General features: G+C 35.9%; 2 protein-coding genes across 7 annotated transcripts in view; one reads left to right on the forward strand and one right to left on the reverse strand.

Moving 5' to 3' along the window:
• The window catches only part of LOC124166217 (PDZ domain-containing protein 8), a 66,062-nt gene extending 51,477 nt beyond the window's left edge, over window positions 1–14,585 (reverse strand). For all 5 annotated transcript variants that reach the window (XM_046543801.1, XM_046543804.1, XM_046543803.1 and 2 more), the window contains exons 1-8: window positions 14,488–14,585; window positions 11,366–11,508; window positions 10,897–11,096; window positions 9,843–10,001; window positions 7,826–7,915; window positions 7,495–7,717; window positions 6,771–6,928; window positions 2,112–2,328 (exon numbers count right to left, since the gene is read on the reverse strand). In XM_046543801.1, the coding sequence (XP_046399757.1) occupies window positions 2,112–2,328; window positions 6,771–6,928; window positions 7,495–7,717; window positions 7,826–7,915; window positions 9,843–10,001; window positions 10,897–11,088 (1,039 nt within the window). In that variant the 5' untranslated portion in view covers window positions 11,089–11,096; window positions 11,366–11,508; window positions 14,488–14,585. The remainder of the gene's footprint in view (window positions 1–2,111; window positions 2,329–6,770; window positions 6,929–7,494; window positions 7,718–7,825; window positions 7,916–9,842; window positions 10,002–10,896; window positions 11,097–11,365; window positions 11,509–14,487) is intronic.
• A 110-nt stretch (window positions 14,586–14,695) lies between these two features.
• On the forward strand, window positions 14,696–20,243 carry LOC124166273 (ras-related protein Rab-9A-like). 2 transcript variants are annotated; one of them, XM_046543805.1, is made up of 4 exons: window positions 14,696–14,947; window positions 15,675–15,937; window positions 16,118–16,370; window positions 17,352–20,243. In XM_046543805.1, the coding sequence occupies exons 2-4, from the start codon at window positions 15,713–15,715 to the stop codon at window positions 17,699–17,701; spliced, it is 828 nt and encodes a 275-aa protein (XP_046399761.1). In that variant the 5' UTR covers window positions 14,696–14,947; window positions 15,675–15,712; the 3' UTR covers window positions 17,702–20,243. The 2 variants fall into 2 exon arrangements, with proteins under 2 accessions (XP_046399761.1, XP_046399762.1); XM_046543806.1 differs by lacking the exon at window positions 14,696–14,947 and adding an exon at window positions 14,995–15,465.
• The last annotated feature ends 904 nt before the right edge of the window (window positions 20,244–21,147 follow it).

A 21,147-nucleotide genomic window follows, 5' to 3' on the forward strand; every position in this document is an offset into this window, starting at 1 on the left:
GGATTCAAACAGGACTTTAGCTGACTAATGGAATATTTTAATTTTATGGAAACAATTGGGCAAAGAGTTGATTAAACTAACATCTCTTTCAAATATTCTAAGGGGGCACACCACCTCACGAAAAATGATTGCATGCCGTCTCGGCATTTACACTGCTACGATGGATCTGATGTATACATTCTTATCTACCAAACACCATTTCAGCGGCATGCCCATCTGATACTCCGCTTCATCCAACTTCTTATTTTCAACAGGTAGCTCACTTTACCCCCACTCCTATTGTCAAGTGCTAGCAGACAATCCAAGGCATTTTGCAAAATACATGCGCTTCTCTGCCGGATTTTCTGCTTCTTCAATTACTATCAGTCCATCTTTGGAAGTTCTCACGAGATAAGCAGATGAATTTGAATTGCTAGCAGGGAGAAACCAAATATCCTGAGAAAAAATCCCTTCGTCTGTGACTGTGACAATATAGCATAACTCATAAATTGTAACTTGATGTTTTCGGAAAAAATACCACATCAACTTCCGAGAATCACAGCTGCGAGGATATCGAGTTTTGCCAGAATGCTGAGTTTCCATCGTATTTTGACATTTATTTCCTTGCATAAAATGCTTAAATAAAGTCAGAAATATGTCGTGTTTGGTCTTATTCTTTTTTAAATTACGCGCACATAACTAATATTTCAATCCAATAAAAGGTGTAATATCAATTGCCGAAAGTCATTGTTAGACACCTTTTGGGCAAATAGATGACTCATGCAGCAGTTGACCTCTATAAATGGGGAACTTAGAAGCAGGTAGGCAGAAAAAGGTCAGTGGGGGAGAAAGAGGGAATGGTGAAACACGATTCTATTATTCTCCTGTACCTTGATACATATTTTCTTTTGAAACTTTTGATTTATGGTCTTCGTAATACGAACCCTGCACGAGCTGGGGCCTTTTGCTTCATTTCGGAGAGGAGGAAAGCGTCGGAAGAGGAGCTGAGGGCTGATGGATGGAGGGGGTGGCGGATTTTGGGAATTGTTAGAGGAAACCGGAGATTTTTGGATTTTTCCATCTGATCTTTTTCGGTTCCCCACGTCAAACTCTTTTCACCGCTCTAATTCACGAAATTGATGTCGTTCGTCAACTTGCCCAAAACGGTGCTGCATGTGCTAAATGACTAGAGTTTCTACATTTTTCCGAGTCAACAAAAACGACGTGCGTGTGACAGTGTATAGCGCGAAATTCAAAGTATTTGAGATTGTACCTTAAGCACAATTATTTGAGATTTCGAATATCAAATACTTTCTAGTATTCGAGGTATTCGAGTATTCGAAGATACTATTTGCACATCTCTAATTTATATACACATGTTATTTACATTCTTTTCACTCTACTACTTCGGGTAGTATACTATTGACTGTTTGGATGTTATTAAGTATGTGGGGATCGGGTTGGTGTGGTGGCTAGAGTGTTGGCTTCCCACCATGTGGGCTCGGGTTCAAATCCTGGCAGTGGCAAAGAATTTTCAGAAACTGCCTGGTCCCTGCTTGAATGTTGTGTTGAGGACATTTGAAGCACAACGCTCCATCCGTTGGATTAGACATTGAGCCGTGGCCCCCTTGGCGCATTTCGTAAAGAGCAGGCTAATGCCGATGTTGGGTTTCCCTCCACCCTTCCTTGCCTACGCTTCCCCTCATGGCACAAATGACCTCAGTTGTAGGTCGCCTCCTTCGAAATACCATACCATACCATACTAAGTATTTAAGTCAAGAAACAATTTCTAATTGATTATAAATTAAACACAGGTAATTAAAATTTCATCTCATTTTGTTACACATAATTTATTGAATCCCCACATAAAAAAAACATTGCAGGTGCCCTAATTATGTATTATGATTACATATAACCACATCAACTAAAATACAGCAAAATTCAAATCCTGACTGAGCTGAATTGTGGGTGCTCAACTGTACATCAGTATTCATAATAAACACAGTATACAAAATCGACATGAATTGGACTAAAGACTAATGGCAGAGATGATACTTTGTACTAATATGCATTAGTTTGCTGAGATGCATTGTCTTACCTTGGATTTGAGAAATAAATTAATTCCAACTTACCTAAGGCCAAAGTGATCTGGATACTCCCTCCTAATGGATTTTCAGGAAGACGACTAGCTTCAAGAACAGCTACCTCCAGGGTAGTAGGACCCTCAGAGCCAACTCCACCCAAGTCCGAGTTACTTTCATCATCAACTACTTCATCTCTAGGCAAAAATGGTTTGTGGCGCATCTTAAAATTAGGCAGGGTATGCTTTTTCCTAAGAGCTTTACGAATCTGCAAAAAAATGATGGATTCCTTCTGAGCTCATTGCTCTTCATACACACGATAAGAAGTTTATGACGCAAGAACACCGTAAATGAAGAGGGCATTTCAGATGCTAACCAATTTTTTCTATATCTTTTGATTATACCTATATAGATAACATTAATAGGGACATAACTTAATGAATGGAAGAACTAAAGGAAAATTATTCTTTAATAGAGTTTATATTGGATAAATGAAAATATGGCATCTTAAAAATGCAAGAGATGGCCATTTTTGATTAAACAGTACAAGTCTGTTGCAATGAGTATAGCCTACAGCAAGGATAGTGCAAACAAAAATGACATCCAATATACACTAGTTAATGGTTGGATATAACTGTATTTTTTTTAAGTTTAGAAACAATTGGTTTCTTACTTATTATAAATTATATGCAAATTAAACATTATTAATTCAAGTTTCATATCACTTTGCAATAATTTATTGTATCCCCCCGGAAAAAAAACATCGCAGATCCCCTAGTTATTCTGGTAACCAGCACAGCAACCAAATTAAGGCAAAATCTCCAACATTGCCCAAGACCTGAGGCTCCTTGCACACACATCGATTTTAGATGGCTAGTAAAAACCGGTAAACATTTTATTGGTGGAGTACTGCCTGGACTTATGCTGGATTTAAAAAAACGATGATTTGCTTGGTTGTCGTTTCCGCAGCGGTGATCCAGTGGCAATGGGTGGCTATTATTTGACTTTTTTTATCAGTACCTGTGCATGTTTGGCCAGTGTGCAAGCTCTCATTCCCTCCAATTGTTCATTATTAGAATATAGATGGGTGACATTTTACCGACCGTCCAAAATCGGTGTGCAAAGAGCCTGATGGTGCTGCATTCCGGGAGCCTAACAGTGCATCTGTATTCATGATTAAATGATCACAAAAATGAGATGAATGTTTGAAATAAAGGCTAATACCATAGAGGATACTTGGTATGTCCTATGGACTACTCTATTCAAGAATATGTTATGTAGTTTTCTGCTCTTGTGCTTGGCTAGAGTTTTGAGGGACAGATTTTTCACTTTCCAAAGGAATAGAGAGACTCAAGGAAAAAGAGAGGTCCAGACATGGAATTAACAGTAGGAGTGGAAGTACTTCCGATCCAAAAGAAAAGTGAGTGTTCCAGCTGTGGAATTTCTCCATGAATTCAACTGCCCCGTAAATGCTCTATCAAAGTGTTCGGTAATTTTTTAGAGAAGACATCAGACAGCCATGTCTTGAATATGCTCAAATAAGATGGGTGATGAGCGACAATTGACTGAATGACTAAGTGCTTTTTGAAGTAACCTTGCCATTATTTAAAAAAAATGGAATTTTAATGAATTTACAAATCGATTTTTTCTTTTCCCACCATTTTCACTAATTAATGAGGCATTTCTGCTATTGAAAGGCTAAATTTATTATTCTTGCATCATTATTCCTAAAATTGGCACTGAAATATTGACGCCTTTACTTCTAGATGAATAGAAGTTTGTAAATACGCCAAATTCTCAATTTTTTGTACAATAGTATCAGGAAAAAGAAGTGATTTTTGCTGGCCATCATCTATAATGACTTGGCATTATAATGGGTGATTTTCCAGGGAGCTTCAGAACTTGTTACAATGGACTTCTACTGTGCTAAATCTAAAAATAATAACTATACTATATATCAATTTGAAGGAAATAAAGATGTGCATTTGTAAAAAATTCTAGGTTCCCCAACAACAACAGATATTGCCACACAACTGCCAGCACTTCAGGACATTTTTCATCTCATGCCATGAGGGCGTTGATGTCACATTGCTGTGACTGAAATCAGTTCCCTGACTGCGAGAAATGAGTCAGACCTTAAAATTTTGGCAACTACAGTTTGTTAAGTAGCTGCAGACCAGAGATTTCTTCAGGATATTTATTCTTTGAAAAAGTAGCAAATCTTTAATACATTGAGTTTTTAAATACAACATGGGAAACACAAAAAACTCATACAAACAAAAATGGTCATGGCACATGCCAAGGTTATGCCTTCAAAGGTTAATGGAACTAATTCAATTGATCGAAGGATGACCCATACAAGTCACATTTGCTATTTGATTACAAAACACATACGTGAGCTATAGTGGAGATTTTTGATTCAAGGGAAAATTACTATCCAGTAACATCCCATAATATCAAAAATTAAACTGCTTTGGATGCTAATAAATATGTTTCTAATAGAGATGGGTCAGTTCTGGTACCCGGTTCTCGGTACTGCTGGTTCTTGGCCTGTGAAACTGTAATCGAGAACCGAACATATAAAATCAGTACTTCGGAACCAACTTGGAATGGTGGCGAGGATTTGAATTTGGCACACAAAACCAAAATTGTCTGCAGTGTAGCGTATTAAGGCCAAAAAGTTTTTAAAAAAGTAAAAAACAAATATAATATTTTCCGATTGCATGGCATCCAAATTTTTTTCTTTTGCAAGTTGCTCGCAAAAGAAAAAATGTGCTCGAATTTTTGTCAGTTTCCCCTCTCCCCAACATTGTAAAATTTCTGTTGCCGAGGCCACTTTCAAACGAGCTGACTTTTCACCTGCTGCCATCCATAGCACTGCACCATTTTTTTCAACTTACTAGAGGTCTCAATGGATGTCTTCGACGAGTCGAATCGTGCCGCTGATGGCACGGCACCCATTTTAATCCAGCCTGGAGATGTGCTGTCTACGGCGTGAAATACAGACAATGCTACATTGAGGCCGCTTGCAGAAAATCGTTTCATCTGAATGCGGTCTTATGATTGAATCATGTACATATTCAGTAATTCTTCGACATACGAGAAAGATGCATTCCGAGAGCTTGTTTGTAAGTTGATGAACCGATGCAAGGCATTGAAAAGTGTGGTTATCCTGCAGAATACAACTCTGGGTCAGGTAACGGAATACAAATTTTGGGTCAGCTCACAGCCAGTTTATCCATCGTGTCACTGTGCCGGCTTGAGCAGTTTCTTGTTGAGGTTATATGAACCGTGACATGAAGCATGCGAATAAGTTGTCAATAGGGTAGTTTCCTTCATCAAAGAAAACGATAGGCATTGATTGCGATTCGTTACCCACCATTAGTGTATTCATAATACACAAATTATTTGGTTTTTGATATACAGGTTTAGACGAATGGCAGGGGTCAAATTTTATCCTCATTTGAAAAAGGCCAGATTGGCGCCCATGCGATTCCACTCCGCATGACGTCACAGGGACCTAGTTTCTACACGAGAGGATAGGAGTTATACATCGTCTGAGGTTACCAATGCATGCATGAGGCACAGAGCTCAGGGAAACATGTCTTAATAATCACCTATTAAAACTGGCTGAGGTCGGAAAGTTTTCTTCGTTTGATAAGGTATTAATAAACCTTTTTTAAGCCAAGCGCTACCATTCAGCAAGGTACTCAGCTATCCGCTAGTATCCTGCGTCCTATCAGCGCTCAGAGTCTCGATCAAGGTCACTTCACAAGGAGAGAGGGGGAACCAGAAATGCGTCGCACGGACCTTCCTACTTACGCGTCGCGTTTTTGCGCGCTTGAAATTTTTCACTTTTCATTTAATCGCGAAAAATAGATATCGTCATTTAAAAATCTAAAAGCGCGACATACGTACTCCAGGAGTAATAATCTTTCCATTTAGGCAATAAAAAAATAATAGGAAACCACCCTATTTCAGTAACAATTTAAGCTACATCACAGTATGTGGAATATATTGGCTCTATAGTATAACTGTCTCACAATATAGCATAAATGGTTCTATAGTATAACGGGAATAACTCGCTCACAAGTTACAACAAATTTACGGATGCTATCATCAGAAGTTAGGGGAGTATCACTATTGATCCTGATGCTATGCAGTATGTAAACTGTTCTCCAAGCATATTTTGCGCGGCCCTTCAAAATAATCATCGACCACTGCTGTTTTTAGTGAATGCCTGTTCAGTACTGTAGGCAATATTTCTGCCAAAAATGAATGACTAGACCCAGATAGGGTAAAAATGTTGAATTTTTTATATCAAAACCTGGAGAAAGTACCAGAGGGCTGCCTGATGCAATATGACATATTGATCAATCATGCATTCTTTAACAATGTGTTATTTAAACTTTTTTACTGGGCAAATAAAATGATGAAGACAAACTAAATTTTTTTGTAGAGCTTTCTTGCTAATTTACATATTTAGTGAAATTATTTGCATTCACATCTTGTGGTTGTCCACTTAAATTTGCTATTAATTCAGATAATAAGAGTTCATCCTTGGAACTGAACATTGAGGACTGAGAACCGATGGGGGAGAACCAGTCCAGTACCGAGAATCGAAAAAATTTAAGAAACAGCTCATCCTTAGTTTCTAAGATATTAATCATTGCTGAATACAATTCATGAACAAAAAATATTTTGACTCACCTGGCTAGTAATTAATGTAGAAACTTGAGACAGAGACCTCCCTTGAAATAAGGAACGGACATTCAAATCAAGATGAGGCTCTCCAACAAAGGCTAAAGACCAATGGGCATATGGGCGGCGGCGAAAGCTTAATACACACTCTCCTGACAGGCGACACACTGAAAATAATTATGCATCGAGAATTAGGCCTTTAATCATGACTGAATTTCCAGTATTTCTCACAGAGATATTGAAAATTTGAAAGACATACACCAATTAGTGTACACATCCGAATGTATGTGCACTTGAGTTTGGATGTGAATATATAAATTACAAAAAAGGGACATAGAAAATAATGACACTAAGTTTTCCTTGCTTAATTCTGCATATTAATATGCTCTCCTTCAATCTTAAAACTTTAAATGAATACTTGTCAGAACCATTTTGCAATATCTTTGCTACTATAACCACAACATGAGACTTATCATCAAACATTACGTAAAGCAGTGTAATTTTTTTATAATATCTATAAAAATTAATCATGATTCACAACTGAAATGCTTAATTTTAAATTTTATTAGCAATGAATTCAAACTTTTAATTGATAATAGTACAAACTTATGGGCTTCATTGATTTATTTTTTGCCTTTCCAAACTGGGGCACTTTATCAAAGATTGTTTCTACCTAATCTAAAATACATGCACATCCTTATGATTTAAAGCACAGCATATTATTAAAATATACCTTCTATGGATAGATGAGCTGTACGGCCAAGAACCATGTTAGCACGAGTTACTATTCGAAAGCCTCCTGCATACAGAAGAGATAAACCAACATCCAAGGAATTCAGGAGAGGAGACTGAGAAGCACCAGGCACAGGGGATTTATGAGGTGAATGAAGTTGAACATCACGAACCCATGCTCTTCTGATAATTGGAGCTTCGACACCAAGGTCAATGTCTCGAATCTAAAAATATATTTTAAAAATAAAATGATCACTACAATCAATTACTTTAAAATCTGGACTAAAGTAGAATGTTATCAATCAAATCACAAAGGCAATCAATCGACTTACCGACACTCTTTCAAAAAGTTTTCCAGTGGTTGTGCGAGTTACAAGTTCTTCAAATTCCAAGTTTAGCTTTTTAAGAAACCATCGCCGTACCTTGGGAAAAAAGATGATATGTCTTCATATTTCTAGATAATATTCCAAAACAAACAGCACTATGTCTAGGTGTACACACTTATACTATTGTGAGTTAGGAAGCTAAAAGACTAGGCTATTTAATCAGTTATAAAAGATAATTTCACCAATACTGATAGCAGTTAACATAATTAATTCACATATCTTTCAACTTCAAATGAATAAAAAGCTTAATACAACTTCAATACATCAGCATGCAGAATACAGTTTTCAATCTACATATTGCAATGGTCTTCAACCCTTAAAATAGAATGCACCCCCTTTCAAGTACTTTTGGAGGGATAGTACTACAACAAGTAGTCCTTTTCCTCTCAAAAGTGAATGATGGCAAAGATAATGGATAAATGAGAATGCTGACACGGTAAAATAGCATGTTCAAAGTCAAGAAAAGTTCGCCTCTGAAATGTAGGTGGCTTACTGTCGAGTTCGCCACCGAATATGGTTCTCACCACCAATATGGGGCATTATAGCCGCTTGCAGTGGCAATATCTGTCGACGTTATGCTATAATGATCTTTGCAGTGGCGTAGCCAGGAATTATTTTGCAGGTGGTCCAAAACCAGGAGTGAAATGTTTTTAAAAGCAGGGTGATAAGTAGAGGGTTTTATACTAATTTTAACACTTTTCATAATCGAAAAAAACTTCATTTTTCAAAGAAATCTTTTGTAAATTCATGATTTTTCAATATTTGGTTTTCTTTTGTGATGCAAAGTAAGTGTGCTTTTACGTATGGGGGGGAGGGGGGGGGGGTTCCCGACAATAAACTTGAAATGTGAAAAGCCCTTGAGCACCAAAATTTCACTAGTATTGATATATCATAACCGGGAAACAATAATTGGTGGAACATCTCTTATAAGCATTTAAGAGAGATAGAATTAATTTCTTTATGTAAAACCTCATCATGTTTATTTGCAGTATATTTTTATAAAAATACTAAACGAATCAAATGAAAGGAAAAAGTTAATTCTAAACGCAGAAAGTGAGTGCTCTTCCAATAAACCGTAATGCAAGCATGGAGAATGCTTCCACATTTTAAATTTACTTACACATAATTATAAATAAACATCTCGCATCTTCAAGACTGGCAAAGCATTGAGAACCACAAGTGAAAAAGCTGGAAGCCTATGGGTCCTAACGACAGAGAGAGGAAGGTGGTATTGTGCCCGGGTAGTTGCTTTGTTTGCTCATCCAGAAATCTATTGAAACTCTATCAAGGGTGCGGTGAAGAAATCAATAAACCTTGTACAATTTTCCTCTGCCATAGAGCAACCTGATTATTCCTTTCTCTGAAGCAATGGTCACCAGTATGAGAGAAATATTCACAAACTTGAGTGTATGCGTGCTTGAGACCTACAAAAAAATTTGTTCCTTGGTCCAAATCTGTGAGTGAATGAGTTTGTAATTTATTTTTTTATTCTTATTTTTATCTCCTTGTATTTTATAAATTAATTTACTGTTTTACCTTCCTTCAAAACAACCCCGTAACTTGACCACAGAAGAATATTTCCTAGGGAAATTCATTATTTTCAACTACTACTATGCCATAGCATGGACATTAATTAATAACATAAGTACTGAGGTCTATTGCTAAATTTAAATTGTGATGATTCATGATTATGTTTTGCTGTTTCCTAGTGGAATGAGATAGAAAAGAATAAGTGGGTGTAAGGAGGGAAGGATTTTCATTCACAAAACATGCACGTACTTCGCTATTTCCCACTACCTCCAACCTTTCCAATGAAGTTTGCCCATGATTTTACCCTAGTTAGTGGCTTAGAAAAGACCTCAACTAAGATTATAAATTCCCCAAAATTATACTTATTATTGCATATTATTATCCTTACTTTCTATAAAATGAATCAAGATCTCAATGAAATTCATTTAGTTACCATTTCTGATGACCGCAGTTCCCTGAACACAAACTGGACAACAAGATTAAGAGCCAAGCAACAGCCATCTCCAGTTGCTCCTGAACTGGGCAACTTCACACTTTCAAGTAGTTCTCCAGGCAAGCCTAGGCCACTGTTCCTTAGAGCTTCTATGAGAACCTTAAATTCACAAAAAATCAACATATGAATAAAGGGATTAAATAATTAAGTATTTCTCTCATAAATATGACATATACATAAAAACTATACTAAATAAAATTAATTTGAGACCCAAGAGTACTTAGGTAACTGGCACTTAGGTAAAGAAACTTGGTTTGGTAAAATAAGACATTTAATCATCTAATGCCAAGGAATATCACAAGGTATTAGTTGGAATAGGGAAAATGACCTATGTGAACGAAATCTTCTTTGCCCTGCCTGATCTCCTCTGCCATCTAAATATTGAAGACAAATATTCTAACCCATCTGACATCCAAAGATTATTTCATTGATTTGATCTGCCATGAAGGCACCTAACTCTACATGGTTGTCACTCCTAACAAGAAGGCATTGGTCTAAATAGTGGTGGATTAATAGGGGGTGGGCTTCCGTAATTTTTAGAAAAACTGAAAAGACATTTATTAATTAAGGCTATTTTTCACCAGCTAAACAAACAATGTCTAAAATTACTGCTGAATGCCTAAAAGTCATTTGCCAACAAATACCACGCCTCAGGTGCATTATCGCTGAGAGGTATTGCATATCACCACAACACAAAGAAAAATAACAATTTGCCTATACTTCAACAACCACCTTCATCCATGCCTGTCTATAAATAATTATTTTTAACGTATAAACAGAGAATTCAAGCACAGAGCAAAGGTTTAATTGGTTTAAGAAAATGAGCTATTCATTGGTATTTTTGAAATTGGTTACAAGTAGAGAGGCAAAGATCTTTTCCATTAACTAATGAAGAGCAACAAAATATTTCTATCAACTGAAACACCATTCAAAATCACATTGACCAATTTTCTATAAAACTTTTCTTAAACATATTATACTAGAATAAAAATACCTCTGGCAGGTTGTACGAGGGAAAACTTGTAAACTCTGAGCTTGACGGGTCAGTATTTTCTTGCTGAGCTGGAGGTAGGGTGGTAAGATACTTCTGGAATATATACCACTCCACCAAGAGGGTCACCACAATACCCAAGACTAGTGACCCAAGAATAATGATCAGCCACCCAAGGAGCCAAGCCCACTCCATCGTTGACACTGAATAAAAAGATATTACAAAGTATGAAAAACCTTGTCAATAAAAAATAATTATTACAATGATGAAACTCAAGATTTTAATTTGAACTTCATATCAAAGAAATAGTATAATGAACAAAATAATTGGCAAAAAAATATTTTTGCAATAAAAATTTATCACAAATCAAAAGTATCATAAAATAGGGTTGAAGAATTGAGCATATGGCTTTCACATGAATGATGATAAGGGCTGTTATCTTTGTGATAACAAGGTAAAAACAATATCTTACATGGATTGGCTCAAAGATAACAGTCACACATTATTATTGAGTTCTTGATACTGGAACATAATCATGCCAAAACAGCTTATCCCAGCGTTTAGCATAAAAAATGACTGTGACCCATTTTCTGAGCTACCACACGGCAACCCTGCCTGTTCAGAGAGTAAAAAGAGAATAAGCATGAGCATCAGTATTTTTTGAATGCAAACATTTCCATAGTGCCAAGTAATACACCACAAAAAATACATAATAATTACTGAATCCCACACAGTCACAGGTCTTTCAAAAAGAAGAATTTTTAAAGTACAGACAAATGATTTTATGCATTTAATGACATTTCGCTTAGTAATAACATGGTCAACTTCAAATTTTGGAAGTAATTAAATTAAGGTGCCTTGATTTTTGCAAAAGTACATTTTCATGATCTCACTATCAATAGCAATTTTCAAAATTGGGTAGTATGGTCTTACAACCATAAAAAAATTGAAGATAACACAGCAAATACTACAAATCTGATAAAATATGCAAAAAAAAAAAATTTCTAGCAAAAATATGAAAATGCAAAAATAAAGGAGCCCTTGTACTACACTTTAATCGGAATTGAGAAGGCGGCACAGAAGTGCCCCAATCTTTTACTGCATGGTGAGAGCAGAGAAAGACCACCAGCAGCAGCATGGAACAGTACAAACCTATGCGAACTGGCATGTGAGCACAAAAGGAAAAGATAAGCACAACTTATAGCACTCTATGCATACTATAATGTTTCAAGGGGATCGGGTTGATGTGGTGTCTTTACACCATGTGGCCCAGGTTTCAAATCCTGGCAGGGGTGGAGAAATTTCCAAGCTTACCAGACACCTGCTTAAGTGTTGTGTGGTACACTCTTCAAGCACAACGCTTCCACTGAATGGTATGTTAAGCAATGGTACCCTCACTGCCTTTGATTAAGATGAGGTTAATGCCGTAGCCGGTTTTCCCCCACCCTTCCTTTCCTACCCAAACCTCTCAGTGCAACTGCCCTTAGCTGTAGACTGCCTCCTCCAAATACCACACTACATAATTTTTAATGCTACAACCTGAGAGCTATCAACAAACCTTTTCACTGAATTTTAATTTTTCTCAAGTAATTCCCCTTAGATGACAAAATCCCCAATATTTACCTCATGAGGAAGCAATCTTCCTTTCCATCAACTTATTCTGCTATCATTTTGACTAAACATTTTCAGGTTACTGGGTCACTACATAAAACTAATGACTAAAGTGTGATTGAGTGACTATTATCACCAGTCATACAGGTCATCAAAGTGTGATGTACTTCTTTATATGACCAGTACACAACCCAGGTTAAATAAACTCAAGTCAAGTCAAGTCAGTACATATATGTACTGGTCATACGAAGAACTCATGGAAAAGTGGCATGAGGCTAAATAATATACAGAGAGAAAAAATATACCAGATGGCAAGTAAGTAATTACATGACTTACACACCACCTATTTTTCGTAAGCCGAGTATCTTCTAGGTCAAACATGACCAAAACTCAAGAAAAGACTTTGCATACTAGAGACTAACTGTACGTGGGGCAACAAGGAGTGGGGTGACGGATTTATAACTTTGAAAAAACTGAAGAGTGGCACGAAGACAAGGTACACCTGACAAAGACTGAGTACTTTCCTGACCACATTCTCACTGAGACTCTTATGAAACTGGCTAGAGAAGTGAAAGGTGCACAAGTATCAGTCTCTACGAGATGGGAAATGAGGAAGAGGAAAAGGTCGAGGAACGGAGGCTGAAATGCAACAAAAAATTCATTACTAACGTATGGGCTTAATTGGGGTTCTTCAAAGATCCCTGATAGGTTTTGAGCAGATCCATATTGATACATAGGCGGTCCTGAGAGGCAACAGAGGCAACTTTCTTAACAATAAAAAAATAATACTGATATCAAACAGCTTTTTGCACCAAAAGATACAGTCAGTTTACCTTTACGTATAATAAAAGGATAAAAAGTGACCTCAGGCAGAGACTACAAGAATTGAGACTTGTTCTTGATCGGCAATATTTAAGTAATACTAACAATGAAGCTCACCTTATCATAATATTAGAGAGGAAATTCACCACATAGGATTCATTGCAACTTATGAAAAGAAAATTTTATCATCCCAGGAACGTCTGTGCTTATTTCTGGTAAAATATATCGTGATTTTGTAGGCAGTGTGTTACTTTTAAATAATGAAACAGAAATTCCTATGTGGGGAATAATTCGTGAATTGAGGTTATTTCTCCCGATACATTTAGGTGCATGTATTTATGATATAATTTTCTTCAATGTGAAATTCTACAAGGAGGGCAAAGCTTGAGACAAAGAGGTGAGGGGTATGATGCATGAAAAGTTTTAGGCATAAATAATTTGGAAGAGAAACACGACACATTTACTGATATATGGTAAAATTAAACAGTTATTGAATGCCAATCGAGGAGTCTTTAGGTAAGTTGAATTAAAAGGTGAAGGTGAGTATGTAAACATTGATGTATACTAATGCCTCACTGCAGAAACTTGACCAATAAAATACGCAATTCACAAAATAAAAGAGTGATGCTGCCACAAGAGTAAATTTGCTTTATGGTAATGCATAATAAAAATACGACGGACATCATATTTCATAAACTACTCATCAAATTAAGTTTTTCCCAACAAATAAAAAGAAAAAAGAAAATAAAATGATTCTCAGAACGCAATAACAACGGTACGAATGTTACAGATAAACTGAGTTTATTCGCAAACGATAAGCGAAACAATCAATGCCATAATATCTTATCCTTGGGGTAAAATTACCAAGAATAGAGACCTCACAGATGGTATACAGAAATGACAATCCCGGTATCATCAACGTCGGGAAAGGCGAGAAATTGATGCGATACATTGAAATTCAGTAATATAGAACAGTTGTAGGATAAAGGATAATATTCCTACTAATAGTTGAACTTTTATCAACAACACTTACCGTTTTCTTAAAATAAAATAAATATTATCACTCGATAACAACTACCATTCATACTATGAAATAAATTTTACGCAGATACAAATAAGAAGCAATTTCAGAAATATAGTCAATAAAAATATATTTCTTACCACCGGTTATTTTTCATGGTAAATTTGTTTGGAAATTAACACAAGTTTTGTACTACATTACACATTCCAACAAAAAAAATTTGTTCTTCGATGTTTTGATTTCCATTAGTTACAAAGCTCGTTAAGAGATGGCTTTAGTACTCTTTTACCGCTCTGGCATTACGCAACGATATTCCGCCTGTTTATTTTCTCCAAGTTATTAAAATTACATTTTTATCTTAATTTAAGGGCCATATATGTTATTCTCTATCAATAAATAACAATAATGGAATAGTTGCGAATGATAATTTGATATTTTCCGAATTCGATAACCAATATCGAATTCATACTTCGAGATGTTGTCTGCAAGCCCGAGCCTCAGTGCAAAATGTCAGTGTTGAATATTTACTTGTTTTTTTCTGGGCTTGAATGTTCACATCATTGGCCTAAGTAATGGATTACTTGGTTTCCTAATTAAAAGGTAATGCAAATCATATAATAAGATAAGGTTACTGCGGTGAATATCAAAAATTCTCTCCGTAATAAGTCTGTGAGGATTTCTGTGTGTTGCGAATTCACCGCATAAGAATACTTTGCAAACGTAAATCAATAATATCGGAAATTTAACTCGGAACAAGTTTAATTTGACCTCTTACCCATAAAAATTTTACATATGTGACGTTTCGTAGCACTACTGCTATAATTTTACCTCATCAATTTACGAACCAGGTGGAGCGTTTCTTGTTCAAGGTTGTACACATTTTCCATGTAAAATAGAGTCATAAAAGCTCTTTCAAATAAATATTTGTCTCCCTTTTTATTAAATCTCAAGGCTTTAAAGGCTTCATACACTTCGCGCTGGTTCGTTTGTCCTTGGGACTATGGATGGATATCTAACGGATGAGTCACCAGATTTCGACGCAGTAAACAATGAGTTATTCGTCAATTGACAACAAGATCCCCTGACTTAGGACGTGTTTCTGTGTCCAATTTTGTGCGGTATCGAACTTTATTCGAGAATATTAACTAGTTTAATTTGAAATTTGGGAGATCTTTTATATTGAACTGATGTAATATACCCTGCCGCATCAAAATTTTCAAGGGTCTTAATAGGAATTAAAGAACGCCAAAGGGAGAAATCGTTCCGAATAATATACTTGCCAAGTCAGCACTAGAAATAATAATTTCCTTTTTTATTTTGCCGTTAGCGAGGCAGTTTACTGCCATAGTACCCCGGAGATAAGATATGGGTTCAACTGGAACAGGACAGGTGATAACAAGAGGTCCTACCGGAATAGGGGGAGGAAATACCCTCCTTAAAGTAGTGATATTGGGCGATGGAGGAGTTGGAAAGTCCTGTCTGATGAACAGATTTGTACATAACCGTTTTGATGAAGGTTCTTTTCACACTATTGGAGTGGAATTCCTTAACAGAGATGTTACAATAGGTGGGGAAACATACACATTACAGGTGAGTAGCCTAGCTCATATTTTGCTCAATGATCATATTTTTCGATGAATGCCAAATTTAAATTCACCCCGAATTGAGTAATATTTTACATCACATTGCTCAAATTGAAACAATCATCTATGCGTATTTACAGGTATTTTTTTATCTGATTAATGGCCGGTTTATTATTTCTTTTTCAAGATTTGGGATACTGCTGGGCAGGAAAGATTTAAGAGCTTAAGGACACCATTTTATCGTGGATCAGATATTTGTCTGCTAACTTTTGCCCTTGATGATAGAGCTTCTTTTGAGCATCTACCCCTTTGGCGATCAGAGTTCCTGCACTATGCAGATGTACAAGATGATCCACCCAATCGTGCCTTCCCTTTTCTAGTAGTGGGAAATAAGGCAGATCTTGTTGCCAATGTTATTGGCCAGGCAAAAAATGATACTGGTAAGATATACAAACCATATAGTTTTCCTCAAGTTTTATAATCGAGTTTTAATAAATTTTATTTCCATCTCCATTTTCACCACCATTGCTGAAACGAGAAAGTTGTGGAGAAATAATTTACTTACTATTCATTGCTGAATTCTGTCACCCAAGTTTTAGAGCTAATTTCTCAAAGACCACTCATTTGATTTAAAATAAAGTATGTGTGTCAAATTAAAGCTTGTTTGTTGAAGCATTTATTGAGGGCATGAAAAATATCATAATGCAAGTGGTGGTCTCAGGTGTGTAATTTTAAGGCATTTTTCTTTCTGTGGTGTGGATGTATTACATGTATATAACTTTGTTGCTACAAAATTAATTAATCCTTGTAAACTTCACATGTATACATAGGAATAGACTATGACAATAATTTTACTAAGTTTTATATTTTTATGCTCATAAGTATTTTAGGTATCAATATTGTATTTTCTATTCAGTTAAACCAAGAAAATCACCGTTTTGACCGTATTCTTAGTCCAGAGGTTTTCATTACAAATCCACTGATTAGTTTTTTTTTCGGGAAATCCTTCTTAAGTTGATACCTTTTAATATTTATTTGTGGGTACAAGCAATTAGCTGAACTGGCAGGAGATAGCCAGAAAGACCAAGGGAGGGGCGTGCCCTGTAACTGCAGATTGAGGGTTTTATCTATTTTATCTTTTCAATGTTTATTCATCTTGACTCCTCCGGGTATGTTGACATCTGCTATTTTTTAAATCTCTGTTACTATAATTTTTTGTGTTAATGTACCATTGGTTATTAATAAACCACCCAGCCCTTAGCGTATTAGTCCAGAATGTGGAAAGCATATTTCTTGCCAGAACTCTAGCTAAATGTTCTCAACCACTGTGGTTATTCTCAGGATTTATTGGATTCTTCTTCTTAAACTCTTTTCCTTTTTAATGATGACTTCTTGTTTGTTTGGGTAAACTTTACTTACAGATGGCTCAGATACGGTGACAGAATCTGAATCAAGAGGAGTGAATGATATGGTTGGCAGTGATGGAGGTGGAAAGTTCAGGCCGAGGCGAGAAGTGTCAAGGGAAGAGGCAGAGGAATGGTGCAAGGCAAAGGGCAGCCTCCCGTATGTTGAGGCAAGTGCCCGAGATGCTACTAATGTTGAGGCAGCTTTTGCCCTTGCTGTAGAACGTTGGGCAAGATTGGAAGCTGGCCTGGGAAGGCCACATCTCCAAGCAGATGCAGTACACCTTCATCACCAAGGAGATCGTAGATGTGGTGGAGATGGTGTTAGAGCTAGTTGCTGCCTAACTGTTGGAAGTGGATCTGACTAAGGCACCTTATTTATAAATATATGTATACATCGTATATAACTATACACATTAGAATTTTATAACGTTGTTTTGAGGTTGAATTGCTCTCATTTGGATGCTTGACGGCAGTTTTGAGACATTGTCTTTGATATTAGTTAGTCAATCACCCAAGTATTTACTGAATTACCTGTAGCCTAGGTATAATTGACTGTACATTTTAATTCAAGAAAATGGTTTGTAACAATCAGAAAATATTTCTCAGTGAGATCTAGTCAGCTACTGTGCATGGTAATTTCAAGAACAATAATTCCTTGGCATTGATCCAAGAAAATATTTTTTCACAGCTGTGTCTTTGTACAAAATATGCTAATATTCCAAAATGAATTTCTGTTTCAGGGTGTCGCTTATTTTACCAAAGTTTTTATTCATTGATGACTGTGTTATCTGTTGATGATTTTGATCCGTTAAGTTTTTAATAATTTTAAGTATTATTGAAAATTTTCATTATTTTACTTGTGATACAAATTGTTTCTAAGTTCTCACCCCAGTATTTCTCATAAAGTTTTTATGTATAGGTATATTATCGATAAGTTATATTTTTGTATAAACATTAAATGCTTTTATACTTCCAATATTTATTTCATGAAAGATATTGTTTTACCAATTCATGAGAACACATTTCATGTGCTAAAACTTTCCTTGACTGTGAATAATTTTCACTTGTAGATATGGTAATGTTGGCAAAAAAAATTGTGCCTAATATTTCTCCCAGAACACATCACCTCTTTAGCTTTCTGGGCCTCTATTTTTTTTGCTCGGTGTAGAAATTGCAGTGTTCAGTCATCATTCTTGCTTGGGATCAATTTTACTGCATCTTTTAATAAAAGATAAAATCCCAGGTATTTACTCAACTGGGCATATTATTCTAATGCGGACAAAGTGGTCGGTTTTGGCTTTTGTGAATGATGTTAAATCTCAGTGACTGACCTAATATATGCCTACTGGCCCAGCACATTAGGATTTGTAATCAGGCTATTGCAATGCTTTAGATGGTAGCTTTGATGCGGCATTGGTTGTAACTGTCTAGAACCTGTTGATATCAATTTGATGACCTGGATTGTGATTTTCATGACACATACCATGATTGTTTTATCTCACTTTGCTCCACCTTTGAATTTCTTTGTGTAGCCGCCATTAGTGAATTTATTTATTTTCTCGGTTCCTCAAATAAACTTTTAGGCTCAACTTCAAACACTGAAATTGCTGTGTCATATGCAACATTAGCGCGACAGGAATCATTTCAAACGTTGAATACATTGCGTGCATTGAATGCTTTTAATAATTCAGTGTCACTGAATAGGAAAAAGATCAGCGCTATGTATTCCACTAATGGATCTGTAGTCCACTATTTTTTACCTCATTGTTCAGGTATTTTTCCAGCAAATCGCTGCCAGCATTTGGGTACCGTTGGGCAAGGAGGTTTTAAATATTTTCCTTAATATATTGGATATGCTTAATTGTGATATGTGCTTTGAAACATTATAATTTTTATCACCAAGGAGGTGGCTAGTGGCCTCTGAAAAATGGAAGTACAAGTCATTGATACCTATTGTTTACTCAATGGTGTGCTTGTGGTATTACATATATAAAATAAAAATTGTGGTGCTGGGCCAGAGGACTAAAAGCAATCGTACTGGCTGAGATCAGTTGTGCAAACTTGTTCTTAGTGTTGGCCAAGCTGTCAACTGCATTTCCTTACTGTATATACATGCATATATATATATATTTGTTGGTTTTGAAATGTTAATGTTAAGAAACACATACATTGTCATTGGAGATTATTTGTGGTAACGTTATGCAATATCTTAATCTTTTACCAATTACTGTGATGAAATTAGGTTAGCTAAAGCGACCACATTTGCCTTCGTTTGCAGTATTCTGCATTGTACTGAAGTCCTTACAGTGGGGAAGTTGTAACAAAATCGCGATATACCTTTTGGTATGATAATTCGATGGGGTTTATATGAGTGTGTATTTTCAAAATTATAAGGACTTCCATGTAATCATTTCCATATTGACAGTATTACCTTGATTCAAAAATGAAATTTCTTGCATAAGCAGATAATTTTAAGCTGGCAATTTTGTAAATAGGAATCAATAAATTGCTACTAGTTGTAGAACACTATTCTTTGATAATTTTGTATTTGGCTCATGGTGTCTCAATAAACTGCTAAGGCTTGGATGATTGTGTATGAAGTACCTATCTATATCTTTTCTGTGATGTTTTAAGCTATCAAAAATTCAAATCTTTTAATACCAGGTTCTGAATTATTTTAATATGTATATGAAAATGATCATTTATTATTGAGCTTAAAGAGTTTTTATATTTTAAGTACATGTTCATCTTCGAATGTGAAATGATTTATGTATGGCAGCCTTTAATATAAACTTATGAAAATTATTTGGATACAAGTATTATTTAATTATTGTTTGTCAGGTCAACCTGTATTTTCATTAAACAATCTTGAACAATACTTGGACAAATAAAGGTTAAGAAATTTAATTGTTTCACATACTATTCATGCCTTCTCTATCAAATACTTAAACGATAAAATTAATGATACTTTGGGAATTTCATTGAATGTTTAAAGAAAGTAAGATTTATGCAACTCTTAAGCACCTCTTCACACACATGCACTTCTAAGTATCTCAACCCTGAATTTCAGTGCAACATTCTGTTTTCTTTTAAAGAGAACGAGAGGTTTTTTCCAGCAGTGATGATTTCTTACACTCTCCACCCAGCCCCTCTTCAATCTACTTGGCAAGTTAAACATGTTAAATAATCTATAGTAGCATCACAATCAACTCTTCTTTTGATTCCCCCACCACGTGCATCTCATCTTTCTCTAACTTCAGCCTCTGATGCTCTCCTTTCCTTCCTATATTCACGTCGCATGTGATTTCTGCAATCAACCACATCAAAAATTCCTGTAGGCATGGTCAATATAATGGGCACTGTTGTTTTAAGATTTCTTCCCCCCACGACAAAGATCGTGCTTAATCCCTTTACAACTTCCTTGACAAGCGCCAATTGCAAATTCCTAGTTCTGATAACATACTTCATAATTGTTCTTTAAAACTTTTTGGGTATGTATCTTGACTTTTTGGAAGGGCATTAAGTAGGGTTTTCTAACTGATAGTGACATTGCTAGCTCGAACTCAGTCTCCTGTGCCACAATGTGGACTTGAAACATCTAAGACTAGTGTGTCTGTTGTGGTGGTGGTGTGACTGGTACCTGGATGGTAAATGGGAGATCCGGGTTGGAATTCCAGCTAAGCCTAATAATTTTATCATGGTGAATTTCATCCTTGATGAAAATTGCACCCATGAGTATTACTGCGTACAAAGTTCCTTGTTTTATGCAGCACTTTAGACAGCTATACAAGAGTGATACAGAAAGATCTGA

Source organism: Ischnura elegans, chromosome 1 (genome assembly GCF_921293095.1).
Source record: "Ischnura elegans chromosome 1, ioIscEleg1.1, whole genome shotgun sequence".
Lineage (NCBI taxonomy): Eukaryota > Metazoa > Arthropoda > Insecta > Odonata > Coenagrionidae > Ischnura > Ischnura elegans.

Bases quoted from the DNA above. Each gene is read 5' to 3' on its own strand.
- LOC124166273 (XM_046543805.1), top strand. From the start codon at position 15,713: ATGGGTTCAACTGGAACAGGACAGGTGATAACAAGAGGTCCTACCGGA. The intron at 15,938-16,117 runs GTGAGTAGCCTA...TTCTTTTTCAAG, and splicing joins GGGAAACATACACATTACAG to ATTTGGGATACTGCTGGGCA. The intron at 16,371-17,351 runs GTAAGATATACA...CTTTACTTACAG, and splicing joins CCAGGCAAAAAATGATACTG to ATGGCTCAGATACGGTGACA.